General features: G+C 48.7%; 1 protein-coding gene across 1 annotated transcript in view; it reads left to right on the top strand.

Annotated features, from left to right (window-relative positions):
• Nucleotides 1-502: 502 nt before the first annotated feature.
• The window catches only part of LOC121570166 (xylosyltransferase 1-like), a 50,856-nt gene continuing 30,309 nt past the window's right edge, over nt 503-21,049 (top strand). The window contains exons 1-3 of the mRNA XM_041881665.2: nt 503-908; nt 8,259-8,805; nt 19,587-19,759. Coding sequence (XP_041737599.2) covers nt 639-908; nt 8,259-8,805; nt 19,587-19,759 — 990 coding nt within the window. The 5' untranslated portion in view covers nt 503-638. The remainder of the gene's footprint in view (nt 909-8,258; nt 8,806-19,586; nt 19,760-21,049) is intronic.

Here is a 21,049-nt window from a genome sequence, read left to right as displayed (position 1 = left end):
TGCTGAGCTGGAACAAATACCTGCCCTGCACATCCTGTAGCTCTCCAGGACCTGTAGCAGGCTGACCCCTGGTCTAAACTAGATGTTTAAACAGGAGGTCATGTGTGGACAACACCACAAGAGTAGGAGGCTGACCCCTGGTCTAAACTAGACATTTAAACAGTAGCAGGCTGACCCCTGGTCTAAACTAGACATTTAAACAGGAGGTCATGTGTGGACAACACCACAAGAGTAGCAAGCTGACCCCTGGTCTAAACTAGACATTTAAACAGGAGGTCATGTGTGGACAACACCACAAGAGTGCGCAGTGTCCTCTCTCTCTCAGTCTCCTTCTCTCTCTCCTCATCTCAAACCTTAGCCAATTCACCCCCCTTTTCCTCCCTCCCTCACGTCTTCTCTCTCTCTCTCTCTCTCTCTCTCTCTCTCTCTCTCTCTCTCTCTCTCTCTCTCTCTCTCTCTCTCTCTCTCTCTCTCTCTCTCTCTCTCTAGTCCCTGCCAGTAGCTCCACTCCATAGACGCAGGCGGCGCTGAAATCTTCCCAGCCACCCCTGCTGTCAGCGCTTAGCGGACGGCGGCAGCTCGCAGCTTGAGCCGAGAGAGAGAGAGAGAGAGAGAGCGGGAGACGGAGAGCGAGAAAGATGGTTGGCAATCTATGCGGTCGCAAGCTGGCTCGCCGCTCCAAATCAGCGCTGATAGTAGCGCTGACAGTTCTCCTGGTTCAGACACTGATCGTGTGGAACTTTAGTACCCTGGATACCCGGGAAGAAGGGGCCAATAGTAGCCGGGAGAAGAGGGACCAAGTCGGGGGCATCAACAAAGCCTACAGCCAGTACCCCCGGAGCGGGCTGCCAAAGAGGCATCACCAACCTCCGCTTGGGAAAGCGGCTGTTCGACACAAGCAACAACCCGTAAGAGTAGGGAGCGAATTTAAGTCTACCTATTATTTAGTAGTAATAATGACGATTTTTAAAATCGATGACTCTCTCTCTGCTAAATGATGTAAATGTAAATGTAAATAACGACTAGCGTCATTATCATTCATTTTATATGCTACCATTCCTGATTAATTGTATAGGCTACCATCCCCCACTACGCGTGGTTTATTGTATTGTATTGTATTGTATTGTAGGCTATATTGTATTGTAGGGTGGGAAGGCTGTTACGCATGGAATTGTTGTCATCAGACGAAGCAAGAAGCCAGCGTGTATTTGGATGACAAAGATGTTGCTTAGCTGTTGTTACCCATATATGTTGATTAGCTGGTGTAAACTAACCAGTCTTTAGGAATGAGCGTGGTATAGTAGTCTAGTGTGATAATGAACCATGGGAGAAGGTTAGAGAGCGACACGGTTAATCGGATAGACCTACTTTGATGTAGAGTTTGGTAACGCGCTCTTGCGCTGCTATAACGCCTGGCCTGTGGCTGTTTTCTAGTGACCAGCCTGGCTATTACTGTAGGCTACTGTCGGGCGCAATCAGTGTGTGTGTGTGTGTGTGTGTGTTGGGCAGTCTCTGGTCCAGTGGTAGACTCGTGGGTGGGATAATATAGACAGACATGTTTAGTTAGGAGTTTAAAGATTCATTTAGAGAGAAAGAGAGAGAGAGAGAGAGAGAGAGAGAGAGAGAGAGAGAGAGAGAGAGAGAGAGAGAGAGAGAGAGAGAGAGAGAGAGAGAGAGAATGCGGAATAGAGGTCTGTCTGAAAGACCGACAGACGGTACGTGCGTACGTGCGTGCCTGCGAGTGTGTGTGTTTAACAGCGCACGTGAACACTTCCTCTCTATCGTTCTCCCAGGATACTAAAGTTGTGCCAAACTACAGAGAACTGACTGTGATTTTGAGGACAATTTTTTTCCCCTCCTTGTCTTCCTTCATATTTGATGACAGAGTGCATGGTTGTTAAGTAGTGTTTTATGTCCCTGTGCAGATCTAGGCTACTGTTGAAGGAGTGCGTGTGTGTGTGTGTGTGTGTGTGTGTGTGTGTGTGTGTGTGTGTGTGTGTGCATGTGTGAGTGTCTGTGTGTGTGTGCGCGTGTCTGTGTGTGTGTGTGTCTGTGTGTTTGTGTGTGTGTGCCTGTGTGTGTGTGTGTGTGTATGTGTGTTATTACACTACCAGTATCTAAATAACCAGCACCCCTCTGTTCACTACCAGTATCTAAATAACCAGCACCCACTCACCCATTATCAATGATTTTCTTCTATTTGTGTTCTCGTATTGAGGTTCAAATCATGTAGATAGCCTGCGTTGCTGAGTGTTGGGGGTGTTACCCAGCAGAGCAGTGTGTGTGTGTGTGTGTCTCATTACCTGGTTCCGTCAAAGCTGCCACTGTAACACAGGGAAAATAAATACCTCGACCACAGTTTACCTACATACCTGGCTATAATGTCTCTCCAGTTTACCTACATACCTGGCTATAATGTCTCTCCAGTTTACCTACATACCTGGCTATAATGTCTCCACAGTTTACCTACATACCTGGCTATAATGTCTCTCCAGTTTACCGACATACCTGGCTATAATGTCTCTCCAGTTTACCGACATACCTGGCTATAATGTTTCCACAGTAGCTACTACATGCCAGGAATACAGTGGGCACATACACAGTCACACACACACACAGTCACACACACACACACAGTCACACACACACACAGTCACACACACACACACACACAGTCACACACATAATGCCACCTCTGTGTGTGTGTGTGTGTGTTGTGTGTGTGTGTGTGTGTGTGTGTGTGTGTGTATGTGTTCCCTTCCAGCATAGGAAGGTATGGTGACCGCGAGGCAGAGCATTTGTTTACTGATGGGGCCTTAACACAACTCTCGCATTCATTCACTGCTGCCTCTGACGAACACACACACACACATATGGGATTATCACATGATCAACGCTGGATTAGATTACAAATCATATTACACATCAGTTCTAATCGCATAGTCTGATATCACTAACCTGTGTGTGTGTCTTAGTGTGTGGGTGTTTGTGTGTGTGTGTGTGTGTGTGTGTGTGTGTTATGTATGCATATCTGTGTGTGTGTTATTTATCCCATACTATCAAGCTATTTCCTGTAGTGTCTAGTTTTTGGCGCCCACAGCTGCTTATTCCAACCCTTATTCCAACACACACACACAAGCACACACACAGACAAATTTGGAAAAAAACATATTTTGGTTATTGAACTACAGTAAGTGAAGTGGATTTACACCCGGTAACAGAATTGCGGTAACGGAATTTCATCATGGGTCCCTGATCTGTACTACACAGAAATGCATAATTATGGATATAAATGTAATTCTCTTCATGGTGATGCGTCCTAAATAGATATATATATATATATATATATATATATATATATATAAATGGGTACACAAAGGTAGAAATATGCAAAATCCTGATTTGCATATTTGGGTATTATTCTTCACACTGGCTATTATTTTAATGAGCTCCGCCCCCAAACAAGAACGCATTTGGTTGGTCTGGCCCGGACCAAATCTGAACCAATCAGAGACGTCTGTAGAGTACGGTAGAGTATAGTTCAGTACATTATAGTTTACTCAACTCTAGTGTGCTCTACTGTATACTGTACTATACTCTATTCTACTGTACTGAACTATACCCTACTGTACTGAACTATGCCCTACTTTTACTGTACAAATGGGCGACAGGTAGCCTAGCGTTTAGAGCGTTGGGCCAGTAACCCAAAGGTCGCTGGTTCGAATACCTGAGCCGACAAGGTGAAAAATCTGTCGATGTGCCCTTGAGCAAGGCACTTAACCCTTATTTGCTCCACGGGCACCGTACTACTATGACTGACCCTGTAAAACAACACATTACACTGCACCTATCATACTACTATGACTGACCCTGTAAAACAACACATTACACTGCACCTATCATACTACTATGACTGACCCTGTAAAACAACACATTACACTGCACCTATCATACTACTATGGCTGACCCTGTAAAACAACACATTTCACTGCACCTATCATACTACTATGACTGACCCTGTAAAACAACACATTACACTGCACCTATCATACTACTATGACTGACCCTGTAAAACAACACATTTCACTGCACCTAACCAGTGGATGTGACAAGAAAACATATTATTTTGTTATTTTTTTACTCTGTGCTGTCCAATCTTGTCTTTGCCCACTGACAAAGACATGATCAGTCTATAATTTTAATGGTAGGTTTATTTGAACAGTGAGAGACAGAATAACAACAAAAAAATCCAGAAAAACGCATGTCAAAAATGTTATAAATTGATTTGCATTTTAATGAGGGAAATAAGTATTTGACCCCTCTGCAAAACATGACTTAGTACTTGGTGGCAAAACCCTGGTTGGCAATCACAGAGGTCAGACGTTTCTTGTAGTTGGTCACCAGGTTTGCACACATCTCAGGAGGGATTTTGTTCCATTCCTCTTTGCAGATCTTCTCCAAGTCATTAAGGTTTTGAGGCTGACGTTTGGCAACTCGAACCTTCAGCTCCCTCCACAGATTTTCTATGGGATTAAGGTCTGGAGACTGGCTAGGCCACTCCACGACCTTAATGTGCTTCTTCTTGAGCCACTCCTTTGTTGCCTTGGCTGTGTGTTTTGGGTCATTGTCATACTGGAATACTCATCCACGACCCATTTTCAATGCCCTGGCTGAGGGAAGGAGTTTCTCACCCAAGATTTGATGGTACATGGCCCCGTCCATCGTCCCTTTGATGCGGTGAAGTTGTCCTGTCCCCTTAGCAGAAAAACACCCCCAAAGCATAATGTTTCCACCTCCATGTTTGATGGTGGAGATGGTGTTCTTGGGGTCATAGGCAGCATTCCTCCTCCTCCAAACACGGCGAGTTGAGTTGATGCCAAAGAGCTCGATTTTGGTCTCATCTGACCACAACACTTTCACCCAGTTCTCCTCTGAATCATTCAGATGTTCATTGGCAAACTTCAGACGGCCCTGTATATGTGCTTTCTTGAGCAGGGGGACCTTGCGGGCGCTGCAGGATTTCAGTCCTTCACGGCGTAGTGTGTAACCAATTGTTTTCTTGGTGACTATGGTCCCAGCTGCCTTGAGATCATTGACAAGATCCTCTGTGTACAGTGAGGGAAAAAAGTTTTTGATCCCCTGCTGATTTTGTACGTTTGCCCACTGACAAAGAAATGATCAGTCTATAATTTTAATGGTAGGTTTATTTGAACAGTGAGAGACAGAATAACAACAACAAAATCCAGAAAAACGCATGTCAAAAATGTTATAAATTGATTTGCATTTTAATGAGGGAAATAAGTATTTGACCCCTCTCAATCAGAAAGATTTCTGGCTCCCAGGTGTCTTTTATACAGGTAACGAGCTGAGATTAGGAGCACACTCTTAAAGGGAGTGCTCCGAATCTCAGCTTGTTACCTGTATAAAAGACACCTGTCCACAGAAGCAATCAATCAATCAGATTCCAAACTCTCCACCAAGGCCAAGACCAAAGAGCTCTCCAAGGATGTCAGGGACAAGATTGTAGACCTACACAAGGCTGGAATAGGCTACAAGACCATCGCCAAGCAGCTTGGTGAGAAGGTGACAACAGTTGGTGCGATTATTCGCAAATGGAAGAAACACAAAAGAAATGTCAATCTAAACAAAACACACGGGTGAATATCCCGGCGATAAAAGTAACATAATGCTCACACAAAGACATGGGGGAGCAGAGGGAATAATTATACAGAGACTGATGAGGGGATATGTACCACGTGTGTGTGGAAAACAAGACAAAACAAATGGCAATGGCAGTGGTATAGCACAGGCTATACAAACGCCTCACACCGCGTGGCTGCTGCCACTCTAACCTGGTGGTCCCTGAACGCACGACCCACGTGGAGTTCCAGGTCTCCGGCAGCCTCTGGAACTGCCGTTCTGCGGCCAACAAGGCAGAGTTCATCTCAGCCTATGCTATCCTCCAGTCCCTCGACTTCTTGGCGCTGACGGAAACATGGATTACCACAGAAAACACTGCTACTCCTACTGCTCTCTCCTCGTCTGACCATGTGTTCTCGCATACCCCGAGAGCATCTGGTCAGCGGATTGGTGGCACAGGAATCCTCATCTCTCCCAAGTGGACATTCTCTCTTTCTCCCCTGACCCATCTGTCTATCTCCTCATTTGAATTCCATGCTGTCACAGTCACTAGCCCATTCAAGCTTAACATCCTTATCATTTATCGCCCTCCAGGTTCCCTTGGAGAGTTCTTCAATGAGCTTGACGCCTTGATAAGTTCCTTTCCTGAGGATGGCTCACCCCTCACAGTTCTGGGTGACTTTAACCTCCCTACGTCTACCTTTGACTCATTTCTCTCTGCCTCCTTCTTTCCACTCCTCTCCTCTTTTGACCTCACCCTCTCACCGTCCCCCCCTACTCACAAGGCAGGCAATACGTTTGACCTCATCTTTACTAGATGCTGTTCTTCTACTAATCTCACTGCAACTCCCCTCCAAGTCTCCGACCACTACTTTGTATCCTTTTCTCTCTCGCTCTCCTCCAACACTACTCACTCTGCCCCTACTCAGATGGTAATGCGCCGTCGCAACCTTCGCTCTCTCTCTCCCGCTACTCTCTCCTCTTCCATCCTATCATCTCTTCCCTCTGCTCAATCCTTCTCCCTCCAATCTCCTGATTCTGCCTCCTCAAACCTCCTCTCCTCCCTTTCTGCATCCTTTGACTCTCTATGTCCCCTATCCTCCCGGCCGGCTCGGTCCTCCCCTCCTGCTCCGTGGCTTGATGACTCATTGCGAGCTCACAGAACAGGGCTCCGGGCAGCCGAGCGGAAATGGAGGAAAACTAGACTCCCTGCGGACCTGGCATCATCACCAGAAATAACCTGCCTAGACAAGATTCACACAGCCCTGTCCAGTGTGTGTGTGTGTTTGTGTGTGTGTGTTTGTGTTTGTGTGTGTGTGTTGAGGTGTCTGTACAGTATACTGAAGACTGTCTATACGGTGTCTGGATACTGCATTGCATGTACTGTATATTTCTGGGCAGAGGGATCCTTTCATTCTTAAGTAACAGAACTAGACACACACACACACGATTGATATTCCTGGAATGGGCAGGGCTGGTCTGTGTGCCTTGGAATACCACGACCAGATCATATAGCGTTGTTACTGACACTCGCACGCACGCACACACGCACGCACGCACACACACACACACACACTGTAACCCCTGTAACCCCTGTGTCAGCGTCCCAGACATAGACATATCTTATGAGTGACAGCATTCCACATGCTTGATCACATGACACAGATACACACAAGTTCAGACAGACAGACAGCCAAGCAGGCAGTCAGACAGACAGCCAGACAGACAGCCAAGCAGACAGACAGACAGCCAAGCAGAAAGACAGACAGCCAGGCAGACAGACAGACAGACAGACAGACAGACAGACAAGCAGACAGAGAGACAGACAGCCAAGCAGGGAGTCAGCCAGACAGCCAAGCAGTCAGTCAGCCAGACAGACAGACAGCCAAGCAGACAGACAGACAGACAGACAAGCAGAAAGACAGACAGACAGACAGACAAGCAGACAGACAGACAGCCAGCCAAGCAGGCAGACAGACAGACAAGCAGACAGACAGACAAGCAGACAGACAGGGGGGAGGGGGGAAAGAGATGGGGAGGGAGGTGAGGAGGGAGGGGTGGCACCTAAAGAGAAGGGGGGAGGGAGAGGGGAGACGGGACAGACAGGACAATTAGACTTCTTATTTCATTAAATTATTTATTGTTGGTTTGCTTGCTGTTTTGTCTTGTATCTATGTTTTTTTTTCTTTTTTCTTTTTTTCTGTTTTTCACGCAGCCCAGCAGCCCCCGCGAGGCAGGGGAGCCCCCAACCGCCCCCCAAAATATATATATATATTATTTTAAATAACAGTATTGAAAATCATACCGTCTGTATTTCGGTATTTCATATACGGTATAAACGGTATATCGCCCAAGCCTAATATATATCTACATATCTATCTGTATATCTCTCTTATACATACAGGTATGGATACAGGTATGGATATATACTCATTCTCTCTGTGTCTCTGTCCTACAGAACTCAGTGTACTCTCTTTTCCTATTGTTACACTGACTGACTCTCTCTCTATTTCCCTCCTCCCCCTCCTCTTCCCTCCCCCTCCCCTTAATCACTCTCTCCTGCCCTCTCTCCCCACTCCGTCCCCCCTCTTTCTCCCTCCTCTCTCTCTCTTCTCCAGGAGGGCTACCACTCCCGGCGGCCCAAGGAAAAAGTCTTCCTGGATAGTAACAACAACGAGAACTCGGTCCCCAAAGACTTTGACACCGTTGTCGACAGCAACAGCAACCTCGGGGCGCGTTCACAGTCTCAGCGCCTGCGACCGGCAGGAAACACAGCCAAGCACAAACCGGACAAGGCCCTAACGCAAGGCATTCTGGGAAAGGCCTTGCCCAACGAGGTCAACGAGGTCAATCAGCAGTACCCTCTTCCTCCACAGCAGCTCAAACCACACAGACCACACCCCACTAAACCTTCCCTCTCTCCCTCCATCAAAACATCCAATCAGCATCAGCGACATCACCAACCCAGGAAGTCGGTGACTGCAGCTCCTGTGTTGGGGCAGCGGAGGGAGCAGCACCAGTGTGAGATCAGTGGGAAGGAGGCCATCTCGGCTCTGTCCAGAGCCAAGACCAGGGAGTGTCGTCAGCAGATAGCTGAGGTGTACTGCAGACACAAGGAGAGGACACTGATGCCTGAGACCATTCCTCGATACTGCACCCTAGAAGGTGAGTCTCATAGTGAATGCATCCCAAATGGTACCCTATTCCCTATATAGAGACCTACGGCACCTGCCTCAGTGAGAAGGGGCTGCCTCAGTGAGAAGGGGCTGCCTCAGTGAGAAGGGGCTACCTCAGTGAGAAGCGGCTGCTTCGGTGAGAAGGGTCTTTGTCAGTATACAAACAGAACACAGACATCATACAGAATATACAATATCAGAGCAGTGAACATAAAAGATACAACTCTGGAGTAGAGGCTGATTGCAGTGGGAATATACAATTTACAGAGGGGAGATACACTGATTGTTCAAAACACCTGCTCTTTCCATGACATAGACTGACCAGGTAAATCCAGGTGAAAGCTATGATCCCTTATTGATGTCACCTGTTAAATCCACTTCAATCAGTGTAGATGAAGGGGAGGAGACAGGTTAAAGAAGGATTTTTAAGCCTTGAGACAATTGAGACACGGATTGTGTATGTGTGCCATTCAGAGGGTGAATGGGCAAGACAAAATATTTAAGTGCCTTTGAAAGGGGTATGTAGTAGGTGCCAGGCGCACCAGTTTGTGTCAAGAACTGCAACGCTGCTGGGTTTTTCATGCTCAACAGTTTCCCGTGTGTATCAAGAATGGTCCACCATCCAAAGGACATCCAGCCAACTTGACACAACTGTGGGAAGCATTGGAGTCAACATGGGCCAGCATCCCTGTGGAACGCTTTCGACACCTTGTAGAGTCCATGCCCTGACGTATTGAGGCTCTTCTGAGGGCAAAAGGGGGTGCAACTCAATATTATGAAGGTGTTCCTAATGTTTTGTACACTCAGTGTATCTATATTGAAAACAAAAAAAACTGTTTTAAGTGAGAAGTAGGCATTGGGCTGAAGCCGAAAAAGAAAGGAAATTCAGAATGCGTACTTGACCCATGCACTACCAAGGTTTTCCAGCACACAGCTTTGACCTACCACAGTAGCTATGTTGGGCTATTGTACTTCCAACAATATGTAGGCAGGTTTCTTAGGAGCCTAATTCATATTCTTAGAGGAGGTGCTCCCAAAATAATGTGATTTGTACCTCATACAAGGGAGTGTATTGCATTCTTCCCACCCCACTCTAAGACATTACTCCATTCCACTACCTTTTGTCTCCTCCCCTTGTCTCCTCTCCTTGTCTACTCTCCTTGTCTTCTCTCCATGTCCACTCTCCTTGTCTCCATCCCTTGTCTCCTCTCCTTGTCTCATCTCCTTGTCACCTCTCCTTGTCTCCTCTCCTTGTATCCTCTCCTTGTCTCATATCCTTGTCACCTCGCCATCCCCAGAGGGAAGAGAGGAAGGATTGAGAAAGTGAGTTAGAGAGAGAGAAGGACAGACTGATGACAGAGGCAGAAAGAGTTCTTGTCACCGTTGAGACAGAAGTCAGGGCTTTCCCGAGGGTTCCGGCTAGAACTCCCCCATCGAGGCTGCCTTGCCAGTGCCTGATCTATTTAGGGAACATTCCACCCCATTCACTGCTCTACGGTTGTGTCCCAAACGGCACCCTATTCACTATATACTACACTACTTTTGAAAAAAAATTACGATATAGGGATTAGGGTGCTCTGGTCAAAAGTAGTGCACTATATAGGGAATAAAGTGCTGTTTGGACTGCAGCGTATACTACTCTACTCACCATAGGGCAGTGCCCACGCCAAGCCAGTGTAATTACACACTAGTTAGTACAGGAGCTAGATAGAGAAGTGCTGAGTAAAGCCTGTGTGTGTGTGTGTGTGTGTGTGTGTGGTTTAAGGTTTAGATTCTACATTTAATATATATGATTATACGTGTCTTTGATGATGCAGTAAGGGAGGGGATATCTATAGCTTTAGAATGACTGAATGGTGCTGGCTGGCTGGCTGGCTGGCTGGCTGGTGCTGGCTGGCTGGCTGGTGCTGGCTGCCTGGCTGGTGCTGGCTGGCTGGCTGGCTGCCTGACTGGTGCTGGCTGGCTGATGCTGGCTGGCTGGTGCTGGCTACCTGGCTGGTGCTGGCTGGCTGGCTGGCTGGCTGGTTGGCTGGGTTGTCCTAGGGCTAAAGTTAAGTGTCCAGTGTAGCAGGAAGGTAAAAACCTAAAATAAAATTGTATTTGTCATATGCGCCGAATACAACAGGTATAGACTTTACTGTGAAACGCTTACTTACGAGCCCTTTCCCAACAATGCAGAGTTGTCAGGGGCTGATGTAAGTGTGGTGTGGAAGTCAGGCGCAGGACACCGAAGCTTAGTCCAACTAAGTTTACTAGTTAACCACTAGGCAAAATACAATAAACGGCCTCAAAAACACACAGAGGCGAGCGATTACGCAAACTGTGCGTAAACTCCAAAACAACAAACAGAGCAAACACGCAGCACTAACTGACATGCGAAAAACAACACACAACCTAACCAATACAAAACAGGCAACTTATAGAACACATAATCAGACACAAACGGACACAGGTGCAATAGACAGACAAAAGCAATCAAACATAGAAACATTCAACGGTGGCAGCTAGTACTCCGGGGACGACGAACGCCGAAGCCTGCCCGAACAAGGAGGAGGAGCAGCCTCGGCAGAATCCGTGACAGTACCCCCCCCTTGACGCGCGGCTCCAGCCTTTTGACGACTGATGGCCCGCTGCAGATGGACATGTGCAGCGTCCCACGTCTCCTCCGAGCGCCGAATCCACTCATCCACCGCAGGGGCCTCGATCTGGCTCTCGTGCCATGGTGCCAGGACCGGCTGATACCCTAAAACACACTGGAAAGGTGTTAAATTGGTGGAGGAGTGGCGGAGAGAGTTCTGGGCCATCTCTGCCCAGGGGATATACCTAGACCACTCCTCCGGCCGGCCCTGGCAATAGGACCTCAGAAACCTACCCACATCCTGGTTGACTCGTTCAACCTGCCCATTGCTCTCTGGGTGGTACCCCGAGGTAAGGCTCACCGAGACCCCCAAGCGTTCCATGAACGCCCCCCAGACTCTGGAGGTGAACTGGGGACCTCGGTCAGACACAATATCCTCGGGGACCCCATAGTGCCGGAACACGTGGGTAAATAGGGCCTCAGCGGTCTGTAGGGCAGTAGGGAGACCCGGCATTGGGAGAAGACGACAGGCCTTGGAAAACCGATCCACAACGACCAAAATGGTTTTATTCCCCTGGGAGGGGGGAAGGTCGGTCACAAAATCCACCGAGAGGTGGGACCATGGTCGTTGTGGAACGGGCAGGGGATGTAACTTTCCCCTGGGCAAATGTCTAGGCGCCTTACACTGGGCGCACACCGAGCAGGAGGAGACATAAACCCTCACATCCCTAGCTAACGTTGGCCACCAGTATTTCACGCTAAGGCAGTGCACTGTCTGGCCAATACCTGGATGTCCAGAGGAGAGTGATGTATGAGCCCAATAAATAAGGCGGTCACGAACCTCGAGCGGAACGTACGTCCGCCCCACAGGACACTCGGGGGGAGTAGGGTCGGTACGCAGTGCCCGCTCGATCTCCGCATCGACCTCCCACACCACCGGAGCCACCAGACAAGACTCCGGCAGTATGGGAGTAGGCTCGATGGACCTCTCCTCTGTGTCATACCGCCGGGACAGGGCGTCTGCCTTACCGTTCTGGGACCCTGGGATGTATGTGATCTTAAAAACAAACCGGGTCAGGAACATGTTCCACCTAGCCTGACGAGGGTTCAATCTCCTAGCTGCCCGGATGTACTCCAGGTTACGGTGGTCAGTCAGAATGAGGAAAGGGTGTTGAGCCCCTCAAGCCAATGCCTCCACACCTTTAGGGCCTGGACTACAGCCAACAGCTCCCTGTCCCCTACGTCATAATTACGCTCCGCCGAGCTGAGCTTCTTAGAGTAGAACGCACAGGGGCGGAGCTTGGGTGGCGTGCCGGACCGTTGCGACAGGATTGCCCCAATACCGGCCTCGGATGCGTCTACCTCAACTTGAAATGGTAAAGCGGGGTCCGGATGCGCCAGCACCGGAGCCGAAGTGAACAGGTTCTTCAGTCTAACAAATGTCCTGTCCGCTTCAGATGACCACTGCAAACGCACCGGACCCCCCTTTAGCAGGGACGTAATGGGAGCTGCCACCTGTCCAAAGCCCCAAATAAACCTCCGGTAGTAATTAGCAAAACCCCAAAACTGCTGCACCTCTTTTACAGTGGTTGGAGTTTGCCAATTACGCACGGCCGACACACGGTCAACCTCTATCTTCACACCAGACGCGGACAATCGATAACCCAAAAAGGAGATGGACTCCTGGAAAAACAGGCATTTCTCTGCCTTAACATACAAGTCATGCTCCAACAGCCTCCTCAATACTCGGCGCACCAGGGCTACATGCTCGGCTCGGGTAGAAGAGTACACTAGGATGTCGTCAATGTATACTACCACACCCTGCCCATGCATGTCCCGGAAAATCTCGTCAACAAAGGATTGGAAGACTGAAGGAGCATTCATTAACCCGTATGGCATGACGAGATACTCGTAATGACCCGAGGTGGTGCTAAATGCTGTTTTCCATTCATCCCCCTCCCTAATGTGCACCAGATTGTACGCGCTCCTGAGATCCAACTTTGTGAAGAACCGCGCTCCGCGTAATGACTCCGTCATAGTCGCAATCAGAGGAAGAGGGTAACTGTACTTAACTGTGATCTGATTGAGACTACGGTAATCAATACACGGGCGCAAACCCCCGTCCTTCTTCTTCACAAAGAAGAAACTCGAGAAAACCGGGGAAGTGGAGGACCGGATGTATCCCTGTGCCAAGGACTCGGCTATGTAAGTCTCCATAGCCGCTGTCTCTTCTTGAGACAGGGGATACACACGGCTCCGCGGAAGTGCCGCTCCTGTTTGGAGATCTATCGCACAATCCCCCTGTCTATGAGGTGGTAGCCGTGTTGCCCTAGTTTTGCTGAACACAATTGCTAAATCCTCATATTCAGGGGGAATGCGCATTGCGGGCACATGGTTCGGACTCTCCGCCGAGGTCGCCCCTAAGGAAACACCTAGACATTTCCCTACACACTGGGCAGACCACTCCATAAGAGCCCTCTGTTGCCACGCAATGGTAGGATCATGGGCGCTTAACCAGGGAAGCCCCAGCACCACGGGATACGCAGGAGAGTCGATCAGATAAAACTGAATGATCTCCTCATGATCCCCCTGCGTCGTCATCTTAAGTGGTGCTGTGACTTCTCTGATCAACCCCGACCCCAGCGGCCGGCTGTCTAGGGCATGAACAGGGAAAGGGGCTTCTACCGGCCGAAGGGGAATTCCTAGCCTATAACAAAATTCACGATCAACAAAATTCCCAGCTGCGCCTGAATCTACTAGCGCCTTATGCTGGGAATGAGGTGCCACCTGTGGAAATCTCACAGGTATACTCATGTGACCAACAGAGAGCTCTGGGTAAGTGGGGCGCCTACTCACCTGAAATGACTCCCGGTGCGTGACCTGTTGTCCCCTCTCCCAGGAGACCCTCCCCAGCACCTAGCCGCAGTGTGTCCTCCACGGACACAGTTGGTGCAGGGGGCGGCCCCCCCTCGGGTTCTCTCTCCTCCTCTCCCTAGCGCCCAGCACCCCCGAGCTCCATGGGAATCGGCTCGGAGGTGCTGGAGGGTGGAATGGACGACCCCCACTCGGGACGTCCGCGGGTAGCCAGCAGGGTGTCGAGACGGATGGAAATGTCCACCAACTGGTCGAAGGATAGGTTGGTGTCCCTGCAGGCCAGCTCACGACGAACGTCCTCTCGTAGGCTACACCGGTAATGGTCGATGAGGGCCCTCTCATTCCACCCCGCATCCGCCGCTAGAGTCCGGAACTCCAGGGCGAACTCCTGTGCACTCCTCTTCCCCTGTCGGAGGTGGAACAGACGCTCCCCCGCCGCTTTCCCCTCAGGTGGATGATCGAACACAGCCCTGAAGCGGCGGGAGAACTCCGCGTAGGTGATGGTAGCGGCGTCTATTCCCCTCCATTCGGCGTTGGCCCACTCCAACGCCTTGCCGGATAGACAGGAGATGAGGGCGGAGACGCTCTCGTATCCCGAGGGCACCGGGTGTATGGTGGCCAGGTATAGTTCCACCTGCAGGAGGAACCCCTGGCTGCAGAACCATCATATGCCCTCGGGAGCGAGAGCCGAATGCCACTGGGTTCCGGTGCTGGGAGAGGAGGACTGGCCGATGGTGATGGTAAGGTGTGCGAAGGCGTGGGCACCTCTCCCGTAACCAACCGGCGTAGAGTGTTGGACACCTCGTTCATGGCGGCCCCAAGTTGCCGGATCATGGTGTCTTGGTCGCTGATCCGATCCTCCAGCGACTTGGGTGCCGCCGCTGCTCCTGCTGACTCCATAATGGTGTGTTGTTCTGTCAGGGGCTGATGTAAGTGTGGTGTGGAAGTCAGGCGCAGGACACCGAAGCTTAGTCCAACAAAGTTTACTAGTTAACCACTAGGCAAAATACAATAAACGGCCTCAAAAACACACAGAGGCGAGTGATTACGCAAACTGTGCGTAAACTCCAAAACAACAAACAGAGCAAACACGCAGCACTAACTGACATGCGAAAAACAACACACAACCTAACCAATACAAAACAGGCAACTTATAGAACACATAATCAGACACAAACGGACACAGGTGCAATAGACAGACAAAAGCAATCAAACATAGAAACATTCAACGGTGGCAGCTAGTACTCCGGGGACGACGAACGCCGAAGCCTGCCCGAACAAGGAGGAGGAGCAGCCTCGGCAGAATCCGTGACAAGAGTTAAAAAGTAAGAAAATGAGCTAATAAAAATAGAAAATAGTAACACAATAAATAACAATAACAAGGCTATAAACAAGGATTATAATGTGCAGAGGTAATATGTAAATGTGGGTAGGGGTAAAAGTGACTAGGCAATCAGGATAGATAATAAACAGAGTAGCAGCAGCGTACGTGAAGAGTGTGTGTATGTGTGTGTGAGTGTATGTAGTGTGTGTATGTGTGTGTTGGAGTGTCAGTGTAAGTATGTGTGAGTGTGTGATTAGAGTCCAGCGAGTGTGCATAGAGTCAGTGCAAAAAAAGGTCAATGCAAATAGTCCGGGAAGCCATTTGATTAAATGTTCAGCAGTGTTATGGCTTGGGGGTAGAAGCTGTTCAGGATCCTTTAGGTCCCAGACTTGGCACTCCGGTACCGCTTGCTGTGCTGTAGCAGAGTAAACAATCTATGGCTTGAGTGGCTGGTGTTTTTGAAACATTTCCGGGCCTTCCTCTGACACCGCCTGGTATAGAGTTCCTGGATGGCAGGGAGCTCGGCCCAAGTGATGTACTGGACCGTCCGCACCACCCTCTGTAGCACCTTGCGATCGAGGGTGGTGCAGTTGCCATACCAAGTGGTGATGCAGCCAGTCAAGATGCTCTCAATGGTGCAGCTGTATAACTTTTTGAGGATTTGAGGGCCCATGCCAAACCTTTTCAACCTCCTGAGGGGGAAGAGGCATTGTCGTGCCTTCTTCATTACTGTGCTGGTGTGAGAGAACCATGTTAAGTCCTTCGGGATGTGGACACAGAGGAACTTGAAGCTCTCGACCCGCTCCACTACTGCCCCATTGATGTGGATGGAGGTGTGCTCGCCCGTCCATATCCTTTAGATCAGCTCCAGGTCTCTGACATCCTATAGGCTGTCTCATCATCGTCGGTGATCAGGCCCAACACCGTCGTGTCATCAGCAAACTTGATAATGGTGTTGGAGTTGTGCATTACCACACAGTCGTGGGTGAAGAGGGAGTACAGGAGGGGACTAAGCACACACCCCTGAGGGGCCCACATGTTGAGGGTCAGCGTGGCAGATGTGTTGTTACCTACCCTCACCACCTGGGGGCGGCTCGTCAGAAACTCCAGGATCCAGTTTCAGAGGGAGGTGTTCAGTCCCAAGGTCCCGAGCTTGGTGATGAGCTTCGAGGGGACAATGGTGTTGAACGCTAAACTGTAGTCAATGAAAAGCATTCTCACATAGATATTACCCTTGTCTAGGTGGGAGAGAGCAGTGTAGAGTGCAATAGAGATTGCGTCATCTGTGGATCTGTTGGGGCGGTATGCGAATCGGAGTGGGTCCAGGGTGTGCTACGGGACGATAGTCATTTAGGCAGGTTACCTTTGAGTTCTTAGGAACAGGGACAATGTTGGTCTGCTTGAAACATGTTGGGATTACAGACTGGGACTAGGACATGTTGAAAATGGCTGTGCAAACACTTGCCAGCTGGTCTGCGTACGCTCTGAGAACATGCCCTGATATTCCGTCTGGCCCAGCGGCCTTGCGAGTGTTAAACTGTTTAAAAATCTTACTCACATCGGCTACGGAGAGCGAGACCTGCCACATCCGACGAGCGTCGGAGCTGGTGTAGTAGGATATTTGATGGCGTGTCAGAGGTCGTAGCAGGCTTTCTTATAAGAGTCAATGTCCGTATCCCGTTCCTTCAAAGTGCTAGCTCTAGCCTTTAGCGCGGATACCGCCTGTAATCCATGGTCTTTGGTACGTACGTACGGTCACTGTGGGGACGACGTCGTCGATACACCTATAGATGAAGCCCGTGACCGATCTGGTAATCTCCTCAATGTTTATCGGATGAATCCCTGATCATATTCCAGTCTGTGCTAGCAAAGCAGTCTTGTAACTTAGCGTCTGCTTCTTCAGACCACCTCCGTCCTGAGCGTGTCACTGCTACTTCCTGTTTGAGTTTTTGCTTGTAAACAGGAAGCAGGAGGATGGAGTCGTGGACTGATTTGCCGAAGGGCAGGCGAAGGAGGGCCGTGTATGCATTTCTGTTGGTAGAGTAAAAGTGGTCCAGAGCGCCTCTTGTGGCACAGGAGAAGTGTTGGTAAAAGTGGGGTAAAACGAATTTCAGTCTCCCCACGTTAAAGTCTCCACCCACTAGAACCGCTGCTTCTAGGTGTGCGTTTTCTTGTTTGTTTATGGCCCCGTACAGCTCGTTGAGTGCCTGCATAGTGCCATTCTCATTTTGTGGTGGGAAGTAGACAGCAGTGATGATTAAAGATGAAAACTCTATTGGTACATAAAAAAGTCAATTTTTGGTGCATTCGGAAAGTATTCAGACTCATTGACTTTTTCCACATTTTGTTACGTTACAGCCTTATTCTAAAATTGATTAAATTGTTGTTTTTTTCTCATCAATCTACACACAATACTCCATAATGACAAAGAAAAAAAAGTTTTTTAGAAAGATTTGTAAATGTATTAAAAATAAAAAACTGAAATATCACATTTACATAAGTATTCAGACCCTTCACTCCGTACTTTGTTGAAGCACCTTTGGCAGCGATTATAGCCTCGAGTCTTCTTGGGTATGACGCTACAAGCTTGGCACACCTGTATTTGGGGAATTTCTCCCATTCTTCTCTGCAGATCCTCTCAAGCGCTGTCAGGTTGGATGGGGAGCGTCGCTGCACAGCTATGTTTAGGTCTCTCCAGAGATGTTTGATCGGGTTCAAGTCTGGACTCTGGCTGGGCCACTCAAGGACATTCAGAGACTTGTCCTGAAGCCACTCCTGCGTTGTCTTGGCTGTGTGCATAGGGTCATTGTCTTGTTGGAATGTGAACCTTCGCCCCAGTCTGAGGTCCTGAGCGCTCTGGAGCAGGTTTTCATCAAGGATCTCTCTGTACTTTGCGCCGTTCATCTTTCCCTCGATTCTGACTAGTCTCCCAGTCCCTGCCGCTGAAAAACATCCCCACAGCATGATGCTGCCACCACCATGCTTCACCGTAGGGATGGTGCCAGGTTTCTTCCAGACGTGACGCTTGGCATTCAGGCCAAAGAGTTCAGTCTTGGTTTCATCAGACCAGAGAATCTTGTTTCTTGTTTTTGAGGTATTCTAGTTCAGGTGAGCAAAAGCTTCAGACTTGTACCTACTGTTTTCACAACGCCCCACTGTAGCAGGAAGGTAGAAACCTACTGTTTTCACAACGCCCCACTGTAGCAGGAAGGTAGAAACCTACTGTTTTCACAACGCCCAGTGTAGCTCCCCTGCAAGGCCTTGCCTGCGTGCCTCAGAGAGGGGCCCAGACAGGGATGTGTGGTGTGCTGGGAGAGAGGGATATTTATACACACACAGGGTAGACCTTAGACCAACCACAAATGGTAGAGAGGGAAAGGGAGAGTGTGGGTGTGTGTGTGTGTGTGCACGCGTTTGTGTGTGTGTGCGTGTGCGTGCGTGTGCGTGTGTGGGCAGAGTACTGGAGGGGAGTACTGGAAGGGTGGAAAAACGACAGAAAGGGAGGAAGAGTGGAAAGGAGTGAGAGTTTAATAAAAACATTAAGCAGTAAGCAACAAATATCAACATACTACTCATCTATACTGAGAAGGCATCATCTAATAGCCCAGTTGGGTTGTTCCATTGTTCCCCGCCATTGGATCATTTTGGTACAGCCCATCCCTTATTCTGATCATCAGCTGTTGTTAAACACACGTGGGTCTGGAAAGACGATTCTCTTCCTCAATATTGTGCAGTGAATTCACACTAGATGAAAAGCCTAAATTAGTATGACATCATGGCATTTAATGCATACACAATTAGAAATGACACTTTCTGTAAAACATTCTATTTTTTTGCATACCAAACGGTCTACTATTTCACACAGCAATTCTTCAGTAATAAAGTTACCCCTCTATTCTTCCCACCCTCACTGTGTGTACGTACCTGGCTGCGCGCGTGTGTGTGTGTGTGTGTGTGTGTGTGTGTGTGTGTGTGTGTGTGTGTGTGTCTCCAGGTAAGGCCAATGTGAACGTGCAGTGGGATGAGGGCTTGGTGCAGACTGCCCCTGCTGTGCCTGTTCGCATCGCCTTCGTCTTGGTGGTCCATGGCAGAGCCTCTCGGCAGTTCCAACGCCTGTTCAAGGCCATCTACCATACCTCACACTACTATTATATACATGTAGACCAGGTAAGGCCATCTACCATACCTCACACTACTACTATATACATGTAGACCACTACAGACCATCTACCATACCTCACACTACTACTATATACATGTAGACCACTACAGACCATCTACCATACCTCACACTACTACTATATACATGTAGACCACTACAGACCATCTACCATACCTCACACTACTGTTATATACATGTAGACCACTATAGACCATCTACCATACCTCACACTACTACTATATACATGTAGACCACTACAGACCATCTACCATACCTCACACTACTACTATATACATGTAGACCACTACAGACCATCTACCATACCTCGCACTACTACTATATACATGTAGACCAGGTAAGACCATCTACCATACCTCACACTACTACTATATACAGTGCATTCGGAAAGTATTCAGACCCCCTTCACTTTTTCCACAAACCCAAGCCATGAGGTCGAAGGAATTGTCCGTAGAGCTCCGAGACAGGATTGTGTCGAGGCACAGATCTGGGGAAGGGTACAAAAACAATTATGTAGCATTGAAGGTCCCCAAGAACACAGTGGCCTCCATCATTCTTAAATGGAAGAAGTTTGGAACCACCAAGACTCTTCCTAGAGCTGGCCGCCCTGCCAAACTGAGCAATCGGGGGAGAAGAGCATTGGTCAGGGAGGTGACCAAGAATCCGATGGTCACTCTGACAGTTCCTCTGTGGAGATGGGACAACCTTCCAGAAGGACAACCATCTCTGCAGCACTCCACCAATCACGCCTCTCTTCAGTAAAAGGCACATGACAGACCGCTTTGAGTTTGCCAAAAGGCACCTAAAGGACTCTCAGACCATGAGAAACAAGATTCTCTGGTCTGATGAAACCAAGATTGAACTCTTTGGCCTGAATGTCAAGCATCACGTCTGGAGGAAACCTGGCACCATCCTGACCTGATCGAACATCTCTGGAGAGACCTGAAATTAGCTGTGCAGCGACGCTCCCTATCCAACCTGACAGAGCTTGAGAGGATCTGCAGAGAAGAATGGGAGAAATTCCCCAAATACAGGTGTGCCAAGCTTGTAGCGTCATACCCAAGAAGACTCAAGGCTGTAATTGCTGCCAAAGGTGCTTCAACAAAGTACTGAGTAAAGGGTCTGAATACTTATGTAAATGTGATATTTCCGTTTCTTTTTTTTAAATATACATTTGCAAACATCTAAAAATCTGTTTTTGCTTCGTCATTAGGGGGTATTGTGTGTAGATTGATGAGGGGGGAAAAAACTATTTAATCCATTTTAGAATAAGGCTG

Source organism: Coregonus clupeaformis, chromosome 7, assembly GCF_020615455.1.
Source record: "Coregonus clupeaformis isolate EN_2021a chromosome 7, ASM2061545v1, whole genome shotgun sequence".
Lineage (NCBI taxonomy): Eukaryota > Metazoa > Chordata > Actinopteri > Salmoniformes > Salmonidae > Coregonus > Coregonus clupeaformis.
The sequence above is the reverse complement of the archived record's forward strand: the minus strand, read 5'-3'. Positions and strand labels throughout refer to the sequence as shown.